At 37.7% G+C, this 18,658-nt stretch overlaps 1 protein-coding gene across 1 annotated transcript in view; it reads left to right on the top strand.

Annotated features, from left to right (window-relative positions):
* Positions 1 to 18,658, top strand: part of LOC116869109 (cytochrome P450 20A1) — a 59,515-nt gene that overhangs the window by 28,097 nt on the left and 12,760 nt on the right. The window contains exons 5-9 of the mRNA XM_032860041.1: positions 2,024 to 2,191; positions 8,526 to 8,604; positions 13,106 to 13,221; positions 13,964 to 14,018; positions 17,033 to 17,153. Coding sequence (XP_032715932.1) covers positions 2,024 to 2,191; positions 8,526 to 8,604; positions 13,106 to 13,221; positions 13,964 to 14,018; positions 17,033 to 17,153 — 539 coding nt within the window. The remainder of the gene's footprint in view (positions 1 to 2,023; positions 2,192 to 8,525; positions 8,605 to 13,105; positions 13,222 to 13,963; positions 14,019 to 17,032; positions 17,154 to 18,658) is intronic.

Here is an 18,658-nt window from a genome sequence, read left to right as displayed (position 1 = left end):
TAAAATCCCATATTAAGGAAAATAATGTTTTTTGAGGCAAAAGAACTTTGATGTTTAGATAAAGTAAATCTTAAGGATTTATTTTATATCCATTAATATGTTTTATTTTTTCTACAAGAATGCTTTTTAACCCTCAGTATTTACCTTCCACATTTGGAACTTCTGTGATTATCTGTAGTCAAACTTAAATTGGCTGTTCTGATTGCCAAGAAATAGCCTCACTTTAATGGTTTATTTCCAAATCCCTTTTCACCTTTTAGTATGAAGTTATGTGAACTTCAGTAATAACTATAGAATTCCTAAAATTTATTTCTTTCTTTTAAGATTTTAATTAATTATTTGACAGGGAGAGAACACAAGTGGAAATGAGAGAGGGAGAACAGGCTTCTTATGGAGCAGGGAGCCTGAAGTGGGTCTGGATCCCAGGGCCCTGGGATCATGACCCAAGTTGAAGGCAGACACTTAATGACTGAGCCACCCAGGTGCCCCATAACTATAGAATTCTAAGTTTTTAAAGTGTCTGGGATTATATTGTTCATAACATGAAAGTAATTTTTAAATTATATAAGTAAATTCTGTTTTGATCATTATCTTCCTGTTTTCTTCATCTTTCACCCATCTCAAAGAGTTCTTTTAAAGTATATTAACTGGTACGGGGTGCTTGCATGGCTCAGTTGGTTAAGCGACTGCCTTTGGCTCAGGTCATGATCCCAGGGTCCTGGGATCGAGCCCCTCATTGGGCTCATTGCTCAGCAGGGAGCCTGCGTCCCCTTCTGCCTGCTGTTCCCCTGCTTGTGCTCGCTCTCCCTCTGTGTCAAATGAATAAATAAAATCTTAAAAAAAAAAGTGTATTAACTGGTTCAACTCCTTAATCTTGATACTATGGAATCATTAAAGCTTCCCTTTCTCCAAAAAGAAGGTATTATATTCTAGATACATACTTTAAGTTGGTATAAACCTACGTGGTGAGATTCTTTTCATCTTATTCTCTTTCTCACAACACTTAATTTTAATCCTTTATACTGTGACAAAACTTTCATGGTTTTGATATGAAAAGGAACTTAAATAAGTATATTATCTCAAAAAACCTTTCCTCCCTTGTGTGTCATGGGTATAATTATCTATCACAGCAGCCACACAAAGCAGATGTCATCTGCTTTTACCTGTTGAGACACCTGAACCTTGGAAGAGTCAAGCAAATGGCTCAAAGTCACATTGCTTCTGAGTGACAGAGCTAGAAGGAAAAGCAAAGTTTTTCTGACTCCATAGCTTTTGATCTCTTTACTACTCACCGGTTTTATTCCGTAAGGGATTTAAAAATATTTGTTGAATGAAGGGATGACAAAGAGACTGAGAAGTTTCTGTCACTGAAGCATGTGTAAGGTTTTACATCTTCATATGTTTATTGCTTACTTACATCAGAGGCACTGTGATGAAACTATTTTTTTAATTTCTTATTTTTTAAAATTTTAGAACCTTTATTTATTTATTTATTTATTTATTTAAGATTTTATTTATTTGACAGAGAGAGAGATCACAAGTAGGCGGAGAAACAGGCAGAGAGAGGGGAGGCAGCAGGCTTCCTGCTGAGCAGAGAGCCCAGATGCGGGGCTCCATCCCAGGAGCCTGGGATCATGACCTGAGCCGAAGGCAGAGGCTTAACCCACTGAGCCACCCAGGCGCCCGAACCTTTATTATTTTTAAATAGAGACTAAGATTTTAGTGTCTTAATTTCTTTTGGGTTTAACGTTTTTCCAGCTCTTGAACTTTTAATTTATATTTTCTGTTTTTACTATTGTGGTGGTTCTGTTTTGTTTAGCAAATCAACCCTTTGACAGAATCTGAACCTGAACCATTGAGGGTATAATTGTAGGTGAAACCAGTGTTAGCTTGGCAAATCAAGTAAACACCTGAATGTTTACTTTGATTAGAGTTTATCTGTGAAATTAACCTACTTGCTGAGTTTTTCTAAGATTTAAAAAGAGGAAATAATAAATCATTGTGCTTTTCGGTTCTCTTTCAGCTTTCAGAAGAATTGTTAGATAAATGGCTCTCATACCCAGAGGCCCAGCATGTACCCCTCTGCCAACATATGCTTGGTTTTGCTATGAAGTCTGTTACACAGATGGTATTGGGTAGTACATTTGAAGATGACCAGGAAGTCATTCACTTCCAGAAGAATCATGGCACAGTAAGTGTTGGGACAAATTTAAAATTATTCTTTAATCAAATTGGATAGTTTAATAATGTAGACTTTGCCTCTCAAGAAGAAGGTTTAAGATCCTGTAGTGTAGAATTTCCTTGTTTTGGGCTAAAATAGCAATGCAAGCAAAGATAATTGTATTTCTAAAAAAATGTAAGAATTACTTTTTTTTTTTTTAAAGATTTTATTTTTATTTATTGGACAGAGAGAGAGATCACGAGTAGGCAGAGAAGAGGCAGAGAAGAGGCAGGCAGGGAGAGAGGAGGAAGCAGGCTCCCCGCTGAGCAGAGAGCCCGATGCGGGGCTCGATCCCAGCACCCTGGGATCATGACCTGAGCCAAAGGCAGAGGCTTAACCCACTGAGCCACCCAGGCGCCCCAGAATTACTTTTCTTTAACCAGTTTTTGAAATTTAAAAAGTGGATGGCCAAAGAAATTTCCTTTTATTTTTATTTTTTAATATATTTATTATTTAAAATTTATTTGACAGAGATCACAAGTAGGCAGAGAGAGAGAGGAGGAAGCAGGCTTCCTGCTGAGCAGAGAGCCTAATGTGGGGCTCGATCCCAGAACCCTGGGATCATGACCTGAGCCGAAGGCAGAGGCACCTGACCCACCCAGGCGCCCCCAAAGAAATTTCCTTTTAATACTTACCAAATATGTTATAAAATAACACTAGATTCTAGAATAAAGAGAAAAACTTTAATAGAACTAGACTGTGTCCCATATAGAAAGAAATTAATGCCAATGGAACATTAAAATGTTAATGAAATGAATATGATTTGAAGAAAGGCTAATTCAGTCTAAAATTGATCTACTTTTTTTTTCTAGATTCGTATGTGGAATTTATTTTATTAGTCTATGTTTTTACCAGTCTTGGTATTAATTTACTTAATCCCAATATTAAATGAGTTTATTTGGTTCAAATCGTACTTAGGTCATTTTGCGTCTCTGAGAAATTATTCCTTATTTTATTCAGATGTATAAAAACATTTTGGTTAAATAATCAGGATAATGTGTTTAGAACAAAAATCACTAGAAACTGTGGCTTACCACCTTGTTATTGTATAATATACTTTTTCCCCATTAAAATGGTTTAATTAGGGGCGCCTGGGTGGCTCAGTTGTTAAATATGCCTTTGGCTCAGGTCATGATCCCAGGATGGGGCTCCCTGCCCAGCGGGAAGCCTGCTTCTCCCTCTCCCACACCCTCTGCTTGTGTTCCTTCTCTCGCTGTTTCTCTCTCTGTCAAGTAAATAAACAAAATCTTTAAAAAAAAAAAAAAATTTAATTAGGAGCACCTGGGTGGCTCAGTCGGTTAAGTGTCTTCCTTCCACTCAGCTCCTGATCTCAGAGTCCTGGCACTGAGCCCCGAGTTGGGGTCCTGGGACTGAGCCCTGCCTTGGGCTCCCTGCTCAATGGGGAGGGAGTTTGCTTGTCCCTCTGCCTCTGCCTTCCTTACTGCTCGTGCTCTCTTAAATAAAAAATAAATAAATAAATAAAATATTTTTCAAAAGATAAAATAAAATTATTTAATTACATATATCTGATGATGAAAAAATACATGTTTCTTATCAACATATTCAGAAGTATAAAAATAAAGGTGGAAAAAAATCACTCTAAATTCCATTTTCTAGAGTAAACTAGTCTGTGTACTTAGGCAAATAAATTGGTTAAGGATTTCCTGAAATGTCTTCATATTTAAATGAAGAATCAATTTTTGACTCCATTATTACTGATTTTTTTTTTCATGTTGACAAGATAGCATTTTTTAAAAGTGACATCCACTGTTATTTCCAGGATGTTTTTATGCTGGTATTTTCTTTCTCTTCATCTTTCATTCTTTCCTTAGAACTTCAAAATAGAAATAATTTCAAACTTAGAGAAATTTGCAACTAGGATAAGGAGTTCCCATATATCTTTTAACCCAGGTTTATCTGTTGTTTACATTTTGCTCCATTTGCTTTGTCATTCATTATCTACCTCTTTGTTTATCTATCTTTTCATTGCTCCCACCCTTACCTGAACCATTTGAGAGAAAAGTAGACATTTTGCCTTTTCCCACCTAAATACTTCGGTTTGTATTTCCTAAAAACAAGGGTATTCTCTTATATAGTGACAACACAGTTTTCAAATTTGGGAAATTGAACATTCATACAATATTGTTACCCACAGCCCATATTCAAATTTCTTTATGTTCAATGGTTAGACCTCTTTAATGTGAATCAGTTCCTTGGTTTTTCTTTGTTTTTTGGCCTTGATATATTTTTTAAAAATACAGGCCAGTTATTTTGTGCAGTGTCTCTCAATTTGGGGTTTGAGTAGATTCAAATTATATACTTTGGGAATCTGGTATTCTCTTAACAATATTAGAAGTTGTCAAAGGAAAGTCTTCAGACAATAAACATGACTTAAATTCCTTCTTCAAATGATGTTTTAATATCTGAACCACCACAGTGTTGCTGTTGTCCTGTCATGCCACCAGGAATAATAACCAATTTATGCATGCTACTGCTTGGTTCTCAACAGAGAGATGCCATCACGTGTAGGATGTATAGTGATTTCATAGGTGTCAAACTGGAAACTCTATTCCTCACATTAGTTGCATACCATGTTTTTGAAGTGCCCTCCAAAAATACTGTCCCAATTATTTTTCCCACCAAAAATTAGTGTGCTCTTTCCCTGACATTCAGAGTTATTGGTCCTTTAAATATTTGCCTGTATAGGGGCTCCTGGGGGACTCAGTCCTTAAGGGTCTGCCTTCTGCAGAGGTCATAGTCCTGGGGTCCTGGGATTGAGTTCCATGTCAGGCTCTTTGTTCAGTGGGAAGCCTACTTCTCCCCTCTCCCACTCCCCCTGCTTGTGTTCCCTCTCTTGCTGTTTCTCTCTCACACATAAATAAAATCCTTACCAATAAATAAATAAACAAATAAATACTTGCCTATGTCATAAGTCAAAATGGCATTTCATGATAATCATTTTAATTTTTTTTATCATTTATGAGGTTAAACATCATTTTTTAAAATTTTATTGAATACTTGTGTTTCTTTTGTGGGATACTTTCTTATGTCCTTTGCCCATATTTCTATTGATGTGTTTTTTACTAATCAAAAAGAGCTCTTGGGGCGCCTGGGTGGCTCGGTGGGTTAGCCTCTACCTTCGGCTCAGGTCATGATCCTAGGTTGCTGAGATCGAGCCCTGCATCGGGCTCTCTGCTCAGCGGGGAGCCTGCTTCCTCCTCTCTCTCTCTGCCTGTCTCCCTGCCTACTTGTGATCTGTCAAATAAATAAATAAAATCTTCTTTAAAAAAAAGAGCTCTTTATTTTTTTTTTAATTTTATCTTTATTTTTTAAAGTAACCTGTACACCCAGTGTGGGGCTTGAACTCATGACCCTAAGATCAAGAGTTGTATTCTCTACTGACTAAGCCAGCCAGATGCCCTAAAAGTTCTTTATTTTTATCTCACTTTTCATTTATAGGGCTTAAAAAAAAGTCTTTATTATTTTTTTAAGAGATTTTATTTATTTATTTATTTGACAGGCCGAGATCACGAGGAGGCAGAGAGGCAGGCATAGAGAGAGAGAAGGAAGCAGGCTCCCTGCTGAGCAGATAACCCGATGCGGGACTCGATCCCAGGACCCTGAGATAATGACCTGAGCCCAAGGCAGCGGCTTAACCCACTGAGCACCTAGGCGCCCAAAAGTCTTTATTTTTTAAAGCAGTTTTGGGTTTACAGTAAAATTGAGAGGAAAGGCTGCTGGGTGGCTCAGTTGGTTAAGCGTCCAACTCTTGATTTCAGCTCAGGTCATGATCTCAGGGTTGTGAGATTGAGCTGTACATTGGGCTCCGTGCTGGGTGTGGAACCTGCTTAGGATTCTCTCTCTCCTTTTCCCTCTCAAAAAGAGAAAAAAAATTGAGAGGAAGATACAGAGATTTCCTGTATACCCATTGCTTCCACACATGCATAGCCTTCACCATTACTGACATCACTTACCAAAATTGTACGTTTTTTTCCAAGGATGAACCTATATTGACATATAATTACCCCAAGGATTCATGGTTGGTATTGTATGTTCAGTGGGTTTGGACGAATGTATGATGACATATATCTATCATTATAATATATAAAGGACATGATATACTGGGTAAAAGAAACTGGTGTAAATAGGCCTTTAGAATTGTGATGGTGCAGGGTGCCTGGGTGGCTCAGTGGGTTAAAGCCTATGCCTTCGGCTCAGGTCATGATCTTAGGGTTCTGGGATTGTGCCCCACATCGGGCTCTCTGCTCAGCAAGGAGCCTGCTTCCCCCTCTCTCTCTGTTTGCCTCTCTGCTTACTTGTGATCTCTGTCTGTCAAATAAATAAATAAAATCTGAAAAAAAAAAGTTAAAAAAAAAAAAAAGAATTGTGACGGTGAGCTGTGGGGAAAGGGGGAGCATCCCATAGTTCTATGAGTAGGTGTCAGTCTTCCAGTGAGCCTGTGCCTCTGGATCGTGAACTTCATAAGTGTTTGTCAGTATTTTTCCCCCCATTTGGGTGGGACAGGATGCTAAGTGGACTGGAATTTGATGCTTTCCTTCTTCCACACTAAACGCTAGCGCTGGCTGGAGTTGGATAGTTCCCTTCTTCTAGGCGGTTGGGCTCTGACAAAACCCCAGCAGGTTAGGCTGTCAAGGCAGGCCTTGTTAACAAGAACAGAGTGCTCTGGTTTATTTCAGATCAGTTCCTTTTCAAAGGAAATTTTTTTCAAGTTTCCCTGCTAGAAGCCCTAGAGGGAGTTTCTTCATTATTTACCATGGGAAGCTGGTTGAGCTTTTGGAGGTAAATCTCACAGTATTTTGGCGGGGGAACGTTGGGTCTATGATTGGGTTTCCCTGGAGTTTTTAATTCTCAGAGTTGTGCATTACTGAACCTCCAGCTGTTTGTTAATTACAGTTAAGGTTTTCCTCCCCCCCGGGACTGGTTCCTGAGGTGGTTTCCGCTTGTGGCTCTCTGCTTCGGTAAGCGGTCACTCCCCGATTTGACCTGTCTCTTTAATCTTGGGCCCTTTCCTGTCTTCCTGTTTTCCCTAGTTTCTTTAATCCCTGGGTCCTCTCCTGTCTTAGGGTCCAAGAAGAGTTGTTGATTTTTCAATCTGTTCAGCTTTTTGTCATTGAGATGGAGTTGCTAAATTAATTCAGCTTTCTCATGAATTTTTGCCCTCTGCTCAGTAATGCTTAGAAACTCCTTTCCTGGGGTTCTTGGGTCACTCATTTGGTTAAGTGTCTGCACAGGTCATGATTTTGAGGTCTGAGTGAGCCCCACTTCGTGGGACTTCCTGCTTATTGGGAGTCTGCTTCTCCCTCTCCTTTTGCCCCTCCCCCATGCTCATGCTCACTCACTCTCTCAAATAAATAAATGAAATCTTAAAAAAAAAAAAACAAACCTCCTTTCTTGCTTTAAGGCTATTCCTAATATAAATATTTATTATACATTTTCACGGTACTTTTTTTTTTAAAGATTTTGTTTATTTGACAAAGATCCAAGTGGCGGGGAGGGGAGCAGGTTCCCCGCTGAGCAGAGAGCCCTATGTGGGATTCGATCCCAGGACCCTGGGATCATGACCTGAGCCGAAGGCAGAGGCTTTAACCCACTGAGCCACCCAGGCACCCCTTCAGAGGACTTTAAATGGTTTAATTTTTCACATTTAAAAAATCTTTAAGTTATATCTTTGTAAGGTAAGAGTTAAGGACTCCTAAATATTAATAATTTTTCAGTTATTTAGCACTGATTAGTGAGTGTTGTATTCTTTTCCTACATTCTTTCACAACTTTTAAATTAAATAAGCTAAGGTTTTTTCCAGGGGCTACCCAGTTTTGAAATAATTGGAAGCCAGTTTTATTATTTACTATCTGCAAACCTTATACTAACTTTTAACCTTTTTTTCTGAATTTCAGCCAGTGATTATTAGTATCACAAGTGAAGTAAAAATTTAGAATTCCCTATGAATTTTATTCATCCACTGGTGCTATTATAATAAAAAATTGAAAATTGACTCTACTGCCATGTTCTTTTCTTCCCCATTCCTACACCTTTTAAAGAAAAGAAACTTTTGACTTCCTAGTTAAAATTAGTTTTAAAGTGCCCTGAATGAAATTATTAAAACATATTTGCATTCTATCCTCTGAGACTACAGAGTAAATGATTATGCAGCCCACTTAAAAGGGAGAGTTTAATTATTAGATCTGTTAGTAAGATAGGAATTTCTTAATTATTGGCTTAGATTGCTTCGTGTTACTTAGAAAATCTACTTTACTAGATAATAGGTATGTTTTCCTGTTTTCAGGTTTGGTCTGAGATTGGCAAAGGCTTTTTAGATGGATCACTTGATAAAAGTACAACTCGGAAAAAACAATATGAAGATGGTAAGTTTTGCTACTCTTAAATTATAGTAGGGACAGGATATGTGCCCCAATTTTAATAAGGTCATCTCTGAATCATGAGATTATGGGTCATGTATATTTTCTATCTTTATGTTTTTCTCCTACATTTCCTATATTAAAGGTTTTTCTTAAAAAAGAGGAAAAAGCAGTGAATCAGTAAATGAAACTCTGGTATTCACTATAGTATGAGGCTTGTATGGCCTACAGGAAAATATAAGGGTACAATCCTGGGAAAGCAGTTTTATAATACACATTAAGAGTAATAAATAATGGGGGCCCCTGGGTGGCTCGGTCAGTTGAGTGGCTGCTTCAGCTCGGGTCATGATCTTAGTGTCCTGGGATTGAGCCCCACATCGGGCTCTCTGCTCAGCAGAGAGCTTCCCCCTCTCCCTCTCTGCCTGCTCTCTGTCTGCCTCTCTGCGTATTTGTGTTCTCTGTCAAATAAATAAATAAAATCTTTAAAAAAAATTATTCTCCCTTTTTTTGGTTATATATCTTCTGTCAGTAATTTAATGACTGTAATTCTTTAATACCTGTATTTTGAGCTATTTCAATTCTTTTTTTGGAAGTAGGGTAAATTAAAATACATGGGCTATGTTGGAATGGTGGATTATTTTCCATATATAATTGTGTTCCTTTCTACTATTCTCATCCTTCATTCTTTCAGTAAGTATTTATTGAGGACTATATGTGCTAGGCACTAGTTTGTGCGTAGGAGTAAAAAATCCTGGACCTCATGGGGCTTAGAATTCTAGTGATTCCCTTGATGTCCAACATAAGTTCAAAAGAGCCAATTTAACAGACACATTTTCTACACTCTGGCTTTTCTTGCCATTGTGAGTATCTTCATGGATGCAACAGGACTAATTTCCCTTAATAAAAAATGTATTTCACAAGTATTTGTTCAATTAATACAAAATGAAAATTAGTAATTTATATTCTTTGATTTTAAGTAAAACTAGATTATCTAACATATGTTCCTTGGGTTGTAACATTGGCATAACTCAAATTTGTGCTTTTATTGGAAATTATTCTTTATGTGCTATGGTGGTGCTGTGAATTGTTTAAGATTGATGAATCACAGACCTGTACCCCTGAAACAAATAATACATTATATGTTAATTTTAAAAAAAAAAGATTCTTTTTTGGAATTTATGTGAGTAGGAAGCCATGGCTGGGTCAGTGGGTCATGTGTTTAGGTGAGTCATTCTTAAACTGATCTGTACATTAAAATCACCTTGAGAACTTAAGACAAAAAAAACCTGAAGATCAGGCCCCACTCTAAACTAGTTTATTCAGAGTCTGAGAGAGAGGCACCCTGGGTGTCAGGTATTTCTATGAAAGCCATGCAGGTTATGCTGATGTACTTGTAGAGCTGAGAATATACAGCAGTAGTTCCCAAACTTTGCTAAACATTGAATCTTTTGAGAAATATGGGGGTGCCTGGCTGGTGCAGTTAGGAGAGCTTATGACTCTTAACCAACTGAGCCACCCAGGTGCCCTGCATAGGAGTCTTTATCTTGGGGTCCTGAGTTCCAGTCTCATGCTGGGTGTAGAGATTACTAAAAAAAAAAATAATAATAAACTATAAAACAAAATAAATAGTGACATCAGGCTTCCATTCCTAAACATTTGGATTTATTTGGTGTGAGGTGTGACTTACACTTTATGATTTTTTTTTTTTTTTTTTAGGAGTGAGAGTGAAAGTGGTGGGTGGGTAGGGAGAGAGAGAGAATCTTAAGCAGACTCCATGCCCAATGCAGAGCCCAGTGCGGGGCTAGATCTCGTGACCCTTGGGTCATGACCGAAGCCGAAATCAAGAGTCATGCGCTTAACTGGCTGAGCCATCCAGGCACCCCTACTTTACGATTTTTTTTTTTTTAAAGATTTTATTTATTTATTTGACAGAGATCACAAGTAGACAGAGAGGCAGGCAGAGAGAGAGAGGGAAGCAGGCTCCCTACTGAGCAGAGAGCCCGATGCGGGACTCGATCCCAGGACCCTGAGATCATGACCTGAGCTGAAGGCAGAGGCTTTAACCCACTGAGCCACCCAGGCGCCCTACTTTACGATTTTTTATAAAAAAAAATCTTCCTAGGTGCTTCTAATTTGTAGCAGAGTTGAGAACCACTGCATCACAGTGTTAATAATTTTTAATTTTAATCACTAATGTGTTACATTCATGCAAATCTGTAACTATTTAGTGAATATCTATAGTATTCTGGTATGTTTTTGGTGCTGGGGAGATGTCCATGAACAAAAGAAACAAAAATTCCTGTCTTCATGGCACCACATTCTAGTGGGAAGTAGCGGACAATAATCTAAATGAGTAAACCGAATAGTGTATTAAAAGATGAAAAGTGCTGCGGAGGAAATTAAATCAGGAAGGAGGATGGGGTGTGCTAGGGATGGGGAGGTTGCAATTTTGAATAGGGTTACTAGGAAGGGCCTTAACTAAGATTAGGTGACTTATGAGCTACACTTGCAAGAGATAAGGAAATCATTCAGTGCAGATCATTGAGGCTCTCCACATGTCCAAAGGAAGAGGATTCTCTATAGAGGGAGAGTAATTGCAAAGTCCTGGGGGTGGGATTCTGGTGTACAGGGAACTTTTTGGCTGGAGTCAGAAGAGGAATAGAAGAGATGAGGCCAGAAAAACTGAGGGGAGGGACAGATATTGTCTGGCTTATAGCTCATTGTAAGACTAGGTTGTTACTATGAGATAGGAAGCCACTGGAAGGTTTTAGCAGTTATAATCTGAGTTATTATTTTTTTGGTGTTTTTTTTTAAAGATTTTATTTATTTTATTTATTTATTTGACAGAGATCACAAATAGGCAGAGAGGCAAGCAGAGATAGAGACCTGAGCCTGACCTGAGCCGAAGGCAGAGGCTTTAACCCACTGAGCCACCCACGTGCCCCTGTTTTGGGTTTTTTTAGATTTTATTTTTAAGTATCGCTACATCTAACATGGGGCTCGAACTTACAACCCTGAGATCAAGAGTTGCATGCTCTATTGACCAAGCCAGCCAGGCGCCCCAGTCTCAGTTATGTTTTCAACAGGTCAGTCTGGCTGCTGTTACAGATTATAGGCACATGGAGCAGAAGCAGGGAGACTAATTCAGGGGCTGTTGCAATGAACCAGGCAAGAAAAATAATGTGACTTGGACTAGGTGGTAGGCAGCAGAAAATAAAGAATGAAAAAAAAAGAAGTAAGGAAGAATAGGGGTGCCTGGGTGGCTCAGTGGGTTAAGCCGCTGCCTTCGGCTCAGGTCATGATCTCAGAGTCCTGGGATCGAATCCCGCATCGGGCTCTCTGCTCAGCAGGGAGCCTGCTTCCCTCCCTCTCTCTCTCTGCCTGCCTCTCCATCTACTTGTGATCTCTCTCTGTCAAATAAATAAATAAAATCTTTAAAAAAAAAAAAGTAAGGAAGAATAATTCTGTACTTTGAAATTAGAACACCAACATTAGCTGACAGCTTAAGTTGTACGGTATAAGATGGAAGGAGACACTGAGGTTTTAGGCCTGAGTGTTTGGAAAATGAAGTTTTTGGGGAGATGGGGCAGATTTGGGAAGATCCAGTTTTGGTGGGGAAAGATGTAGAGTTCATTTGTGGATATGGTATGTTTAATAGGCTTCAGACATCTAAGTGGAGATGCTAAATTGGTTGTTAGACATAGAAATCTGGAATTCAGGGGAAAGAGGTCCGGCCTGGAAATATAAATTTGGGAATGTTTAGTCCATAGATTGTATTTAAGGCCTTGAGACTAGTGACCATCAAGGTAATGAATGTAAGTAGAAAAAGAAAAGAGGTTCGAAAACTGAATCCTGACCTTGAACATTCCATCATTAAGAAATTCAAGAGATGAGAAGGAATCATTGAAAGGAGACTGAGAATGAGCAGGCAGCAAAGTAGGGGGAAGTATAGGGTCCAGTAGAGCATGGAATCCCAAGATCCAAATGAGAATCTTAACCCTAGAGAGTATTTGATCAGGGTCCTGGGATCAAGGCCCACATTAGGCTCCCTGCTCATTGGGAAGCCTGCTTCTCCCTCTCCACTGCTTGTGCTCTCTCGCATTCTCTCTCTCTCTCTCTCTCTCTCAAATAATAAAATCTTAAAAAAAAAAAATTTAGAAGGGAAGTATCAAGGGAGAGGTTTATGTGTGTGGAGGCCTCCAAGAAGCTGGTGTTAGTTCTAGCTCTTGACCTGGTTGTTGATATTATGGGTGTTTGCTTTATAATTATTCCTTAAATTGTACATACATGGCATTTGCAGCTTTTTGTATGTAAAATTTAGCAAAAAGAAGGAAAAGAAAATTGATGAATTTTAACATAAATTAGCTTTGTAAAAATTTTTGGTTACAGCTCTTTTTCTTAAAAGTTTTATTCTGCACATAGCAACATTGTACAGAAATATTAAAAGATATTCAATCTTTACAAATGCTTATATTGTAAAATCTTTTTTTTGTATTTCTTCTCTAAGCTCTTAGGCAACTGGAATCTATTTTAAAGAAAATCATAAAAGAACGAAAAGGAGGGAACTTCAGTCAACATATTTTCATTGACTCCTTAGTACAAGGCAACCTTAATGACCAACAGGTGGTATAATTGTTAAGTTTATTAAGTAAATAATAATCACCCATGTATAGTGCTTTGTTCTCACTTTACTTTTCTAGCACATTGTCCACAAATAGTACAAGTATTTAGTGTCTTCTTATTTAGCTCTTTGAAGCCGCTCTATATTATTTAATATTGGGTAAGCAAATGTTGAATAAAATTCTCCGATCATAAAAGAGGAGACTTAATGACTAGGTTGGCAGCTTGACTTGTTCTCAGAATGCCTCTGTTACCCCAGCACGCCGCTGTGTTTGCGGGGTTGTCAGGCAAAGGACAAAAGTGGAGCCATTATTGCCATGCCTGTTCCCTGTAGGAATAATGAATGCCCAGTCTACACGTGTGAGTCTTCAGAGACAGAATGGTTTTCTGGGTCTGTACAGGTGCAGGATCGAATAAGGCTTCAAGGGTAGTGGCAGCCTCTTCACTGTTCTGAGGCTTTGTTGCTGCACCAGCCTAAGCCAGAAAGACAGCCCTGAGGCAGTTTGTTTGCAAAAACATAGCACCAGCCGGTGATAACTACCAGTAAATGTTTATTGCATCAAAAAGGCAATGCCCTATTTAGGTTGATTTTTACATTAGTTTTTTTAGGTGAAAACATTGTAAAGAAATAATATACATGTTTTCCTTTCCTTGACCTTAATTCTATACTATAGGTTATTTTGGTAGGGTCTAATACAGGCCACCTTACATTTTACACTTTCTAAACTTAGTTTTTCTCTCCTAGATCCTTGAAGACAGTATGATATTTTCTCTGGCCAGTTGTGTCATAACTGCAAAATGTGAGTATAAATTGATTTCTTCTTGAGATAGATTATAAAATACACATGGGTAAAATAAAGGAAACATTGTTTGCAAGACCTCTTTATAATTTCCCTTCTCTTTTATTTTTGTTTGAAAGGCTTGATTCACACAGCTACCTTTTTTTTTTTTTGAAACCCCCAGGTGCTCTATGCCACCTCTGAACATTGCCATAAATTTCTTGACACAGTTTATGGATTGTGAATTCTAGTTAGTGCCTTTAAAATGAACTGCTATTGACACCTTTCCAAGCAGAGCAGTGAGCTTTTCAATTTCCTGCTGTGGTTTTCACTTTGACTCAAGTCCAGTTTGCTATTATTAAGGTCTACCAACAGAGGATATAGGCCACAGAAATCACAGTTTAAAAGAACTCCTCTCTTGGTGGAATTGAAGGTGATTTTTATTTAAAGTTCTAAAATGTGTGAAATTTGTGTACGCTTATAAAAATATGCTAAAATGGTAAAGGAAGTATCAGAACTTCAGTTTGAAATAGAAAAAATCGATACTCATTGAAGGATTTCATTTACAACTCTTTCTGTTGAAAAATAATAATTAAAGATGTAAACTGCCCATAATTTCTTCTTTATAAAATTTTTGACATCTAGAGATGTCCAGATATTATAGATTAAATGGAATTTGTGCATGTGTCAAAAATAATATATGGAACTTCTTTAAAAAGTGCTTAACTTGTTTTTTAAAAAATTTACTACATTAAATTATATCTTTGCTAAAGACCTTCAAAAAATCTGGAGTACAACAACAGAGCAAAAAAAGTGACCATTTCCAAAGTTGGGTTAATATTTTAATCTTATCACAGTTTTTAGGGGGGATTTCAGATTATCACTGTTTCTTTGCATGTGGGTTGGTTATTTTTTTAAGATACCTCTGAATTTTTTGAGAGTCAAAATAGGCAGGAAACTTTAATCTTCTGCTACTTATTGGCCTTGAGCAAGATATTTGGCTCTGCATTTTTTTTTTCTCTCAAATAACAGTTTAGCTCTAGTTGACCTCCAAGGTATTCTCAAGTCTGTAATTGTGTCTTTGGTTCAGTATCATGTTTAAAGAACGTTCATGACTTAAAATCTTATTTTTAAGCTATGCCCAGTCATACTTTAGAGTTCTACCAAAGAACCAATTTTTGAGATTATTAAACCATACAGTTATGGTAACTTTAAGTGATAATATGGTAAAGCAGGGTATAAGAGTCCTCACTGTGTACACATCCTTGTACTAAATCTTTCAATATTGTATATGACTGTATGCTGTAAAATTACAAACATGTACATATTGTACACTGCACAAGTTTCCATTATCACTTGTGAAGCAGAAATTCTATAGTTCCTTCAAAAGCCCTAATAAAGAAGTACATGTAGGAAAAAGTTAAATACAGGCAGTTACTCATGTGCCTTTTTATAAACTCTGAATGTGAGTAAATTATAAAAAGAGTTGAGTACCAAGCAGCTATTAATTTTATTCATAACAACATTTAGTACAGAAAGTGAGTTGTGTCCTTTCCAGGCATAAGATTTGGATATGTGAATTAGGCAAATATTAAAATAAAAAGTAACTTTGAGACAAATTTAAGTTCACGCTTAGCTCAAGAAGGCGATAATTAATATGTAGAAGTAGAAATTACTTAAATACATTTTTAAAAGTGTTTGACTCAAAAAGTAAGATAGAGTCTTCTCAAGCAACATCTAGGGTAAGAGGTGCTGGTATCTGGATGGTATCTGGATAGTTCCATTCTTTGAGTAATTGTAATCCCAGTGGATTTCTTTTCTTTTCTTTTTTTTTTTTTTTTTAAGATTTTCATTTATCTATTTGACAGAGATCACAAGTAGGCAGAGAGGCAGACAGAGAGAGAGAGGAAGGGAAACAAACTCCCCGCTGAGCAGAGAGCCCGATGCGGGGCTCGATCCCAGGACCCCGGGATCACGACCTGAGTGGAAGGCAGAGGCTTAACCCACTGAGCCACCCAGGCTCCCCCCAGTGGATTTCTAAAGGAAATAGAACTTTTCGTATTTTCTGTTTCATGTTCATCATGTGATTTTCTTACCTTTTCATTTCCTCGGTGCATATAATACATAGGCCATTTTAAGCAAAAGTAAGCCTGTAAACTTAGTCATCTTCTAGTCTTGTTGTTCATCAAAATAAATACGGTATTTGTTGGAAGTACAGATACCTGGACTTCACTTAAATCGTTTGAGTCAGAATCTGTGAATGTGGAATTGTGCCATCAGTCAATTCCTGGGTGATTTTAGAGAACCGTTGTCCTAAGCAATAACCAATACCAATTCTTGAACCAGTTTATCTACCATTACAAGTAAAAATTTAGAACACTGATTTATAAGTAAATCTCCTGCTACTTTGATTTGTATGAATCATTTCATTAGGTCTCCTGAAAGAACTAATAAATCTGTATTTTATTAAACAAGGTTGGGTCAACCAGACAATCCATTACAGTTAACCAACATTTAACACTCCTCCAGATAATGAGGTTTATTTATTATCATTACTATTTTACTGAAGGTAAAAATGCATTTTTGGCTTCAATTACTTGCCAGTTTTAAGAAAGCAATTGCAGATCTCCTTAGGAGTTGTCATGTTCTGTTCAATGAAGTACAAATCCTGTGAACAGGGGTGCCTGGGTGGCTCACTGGGTTAAAGCCTCTGCCTTCAGCTCAGGTCATGATCCCAGGGTCCTGGGATCGAGCCCCGCATCGGGCTCTCTGCTCAGCGGAGAGCCTGCTTCCCTTCCTCTCTCTCTCTCTGCCTGCCTCTCTGCCTACTTGTGATCTCTGTCAAATAAATAAATAAAATCTTTGGAAAAAAAATTCCTGTGAACAGTCGTCGTATTTTTTGGTAGCATTTCTTTGTCTTCCATATCAGGAAAAAGGGAAAATACAAGAAAAAAGTAATAGTATGTTCTATCTTACTCTGCATCCAAACTATGAATTAGCTATTTTCATTGTTATTAATATAAATTTTTATTTAGTGTGTACCTGGGCAATCTGTTTTTTAACCACCTCTGAAGAGGTTCAGAGAAAACTTTATGAAGAGATAGACCAAGTTTTTGGGAAGGATCCTATTACTCCAGAGAAAATTGAGCAGCTCAGGTAAGAATATAATAAAAAGAGGAGATCATTAGCAGGTAAATTTGAGTTGGTTTAACTGTCTTATTTAAAGCTAATGATAATATCTAGGAAAGGTATATATCTTTACAGGACTTAAAATGTTTAAATACAGATTTTAGGGGTGTCTGGGTGGCTCAGTTGGTTAAGTAACTGCCTTCAGCTCAGGTCATGATCTTGGAGTCCCGGGATGGAGTCCCCGCATCAGGCTCTCTGCTCCACGGGGAGTCTGCTTCTCCTTCTGACCCTCCCCCTTCTCATGCTCTCTCTCTCTCACTCTCAAATAAATAAATAAAATCTTTTAAAAAAAGTAAATACAGATTTTATTAGATAACTTAATTTGCTCTTTAAAATCATAAGGTAGTTTTGGGGGTGCCTGGGTGTCTCAGTTGGTTAAGTGACTGTCTTCAGCTCAGGTCATGATCCCAGGGTGTTGGGATTGAGCCCCTCATCAGGCTCCTTGCTCAGTTGGGAACCTGCTTCTCCCTCTTTCTCTGCCTCTTCCCCTGCTTGTGCTCTCTCTGTCAAATAAATAAAATCACAAGATAGTTTTGGGAAACCTTTACATTAGATTTATGTAAAATAGTATCAGTGATGTTCAGGTAAGTGGAGCATTCACATCTTGTTGATGGAAATGCAAAATGGTATAGACCTGTCAGAAAACAGTGTGGCAGCTAAACATACACTTACCATACAACCCAGAAATTGTCCAGTGCATTTATCCAAGAGAAATGAAAAAAATATATACACAAAGACCTTTATGCACATGTTCATAGCAGTATTATTCATGATAGCAAAAAGCTGGAAATAGTCCAGATGTTCGTTGGCTGGTGAGTAAATAAACAAATTGTGTTATATCTGTACCTTGGAATATTACCAAGTGGTTAAAAGTAATATAATATCAATATATACAACAGTGTGGTTAAATGTCATTATGTTAAGTGAAAGAAGTCAAATTCAAAGACTGCATACAATATAATTTCCTTAAGGTGAAATTTGAGAAGAGGCAAAACTATTGTAATGGAAAGGAGATCAGTGGTTGTCTGGGGCCATGAATGGGGGGGGGGATCAACTAGCAGGGAGAATAAGAGTTTTTAGGGGGAACTGTTCTATATCTTGACGGTGGTTGTGGTAACACAATTATACACAATTACTAAGTTTCATCACATTGTATAGGTAAAATAGATGAATTTTTATATGTAGATAATACCTTAGTTAAAAAGATTTTTTTCTCAGGGCGCCTGGGTGGCTCAGTGGGTTAAAGCCTCTGCCTTCGGCTCAGGTCATGATCTCAGAGTCCTGGGATCGAGCCCCACATCGGGCTCTCTGCTCAGTGGGAGCCTGCTTCCTCCTCTCTCTCTGCCTGCCTCTCTGCCTACTTGTGGTCTCTGTCTGTCAAATAAATAAAATCTTTACCAAAAAAAAAAAAAGATTTTTTTCTCTTTATATTTTTTAAAGATTTTACTGATTTATTTGATGATGCAGGACTT

Source organism: Lontra canadensis, unplaced genomic scaffold (genome assembly GCF_010015895.1).
Source record: "Lontra canadensis isolate GAN:19392208 unplaced genomic scaffold, GSC_riverotter_1.0 scaffold18, whole genome shotgun sequence".
Lineage (NCBI taxonomy): Eukaryota > Metazoa > Chordata > Mammalia > Carnivora > Mustelidae > Lontra > Lontra canadensis.
Note: the sequence above shows the minus strand (reverse complement) of the source record. Positions and strands in the feature narration are given on the sequence as shown.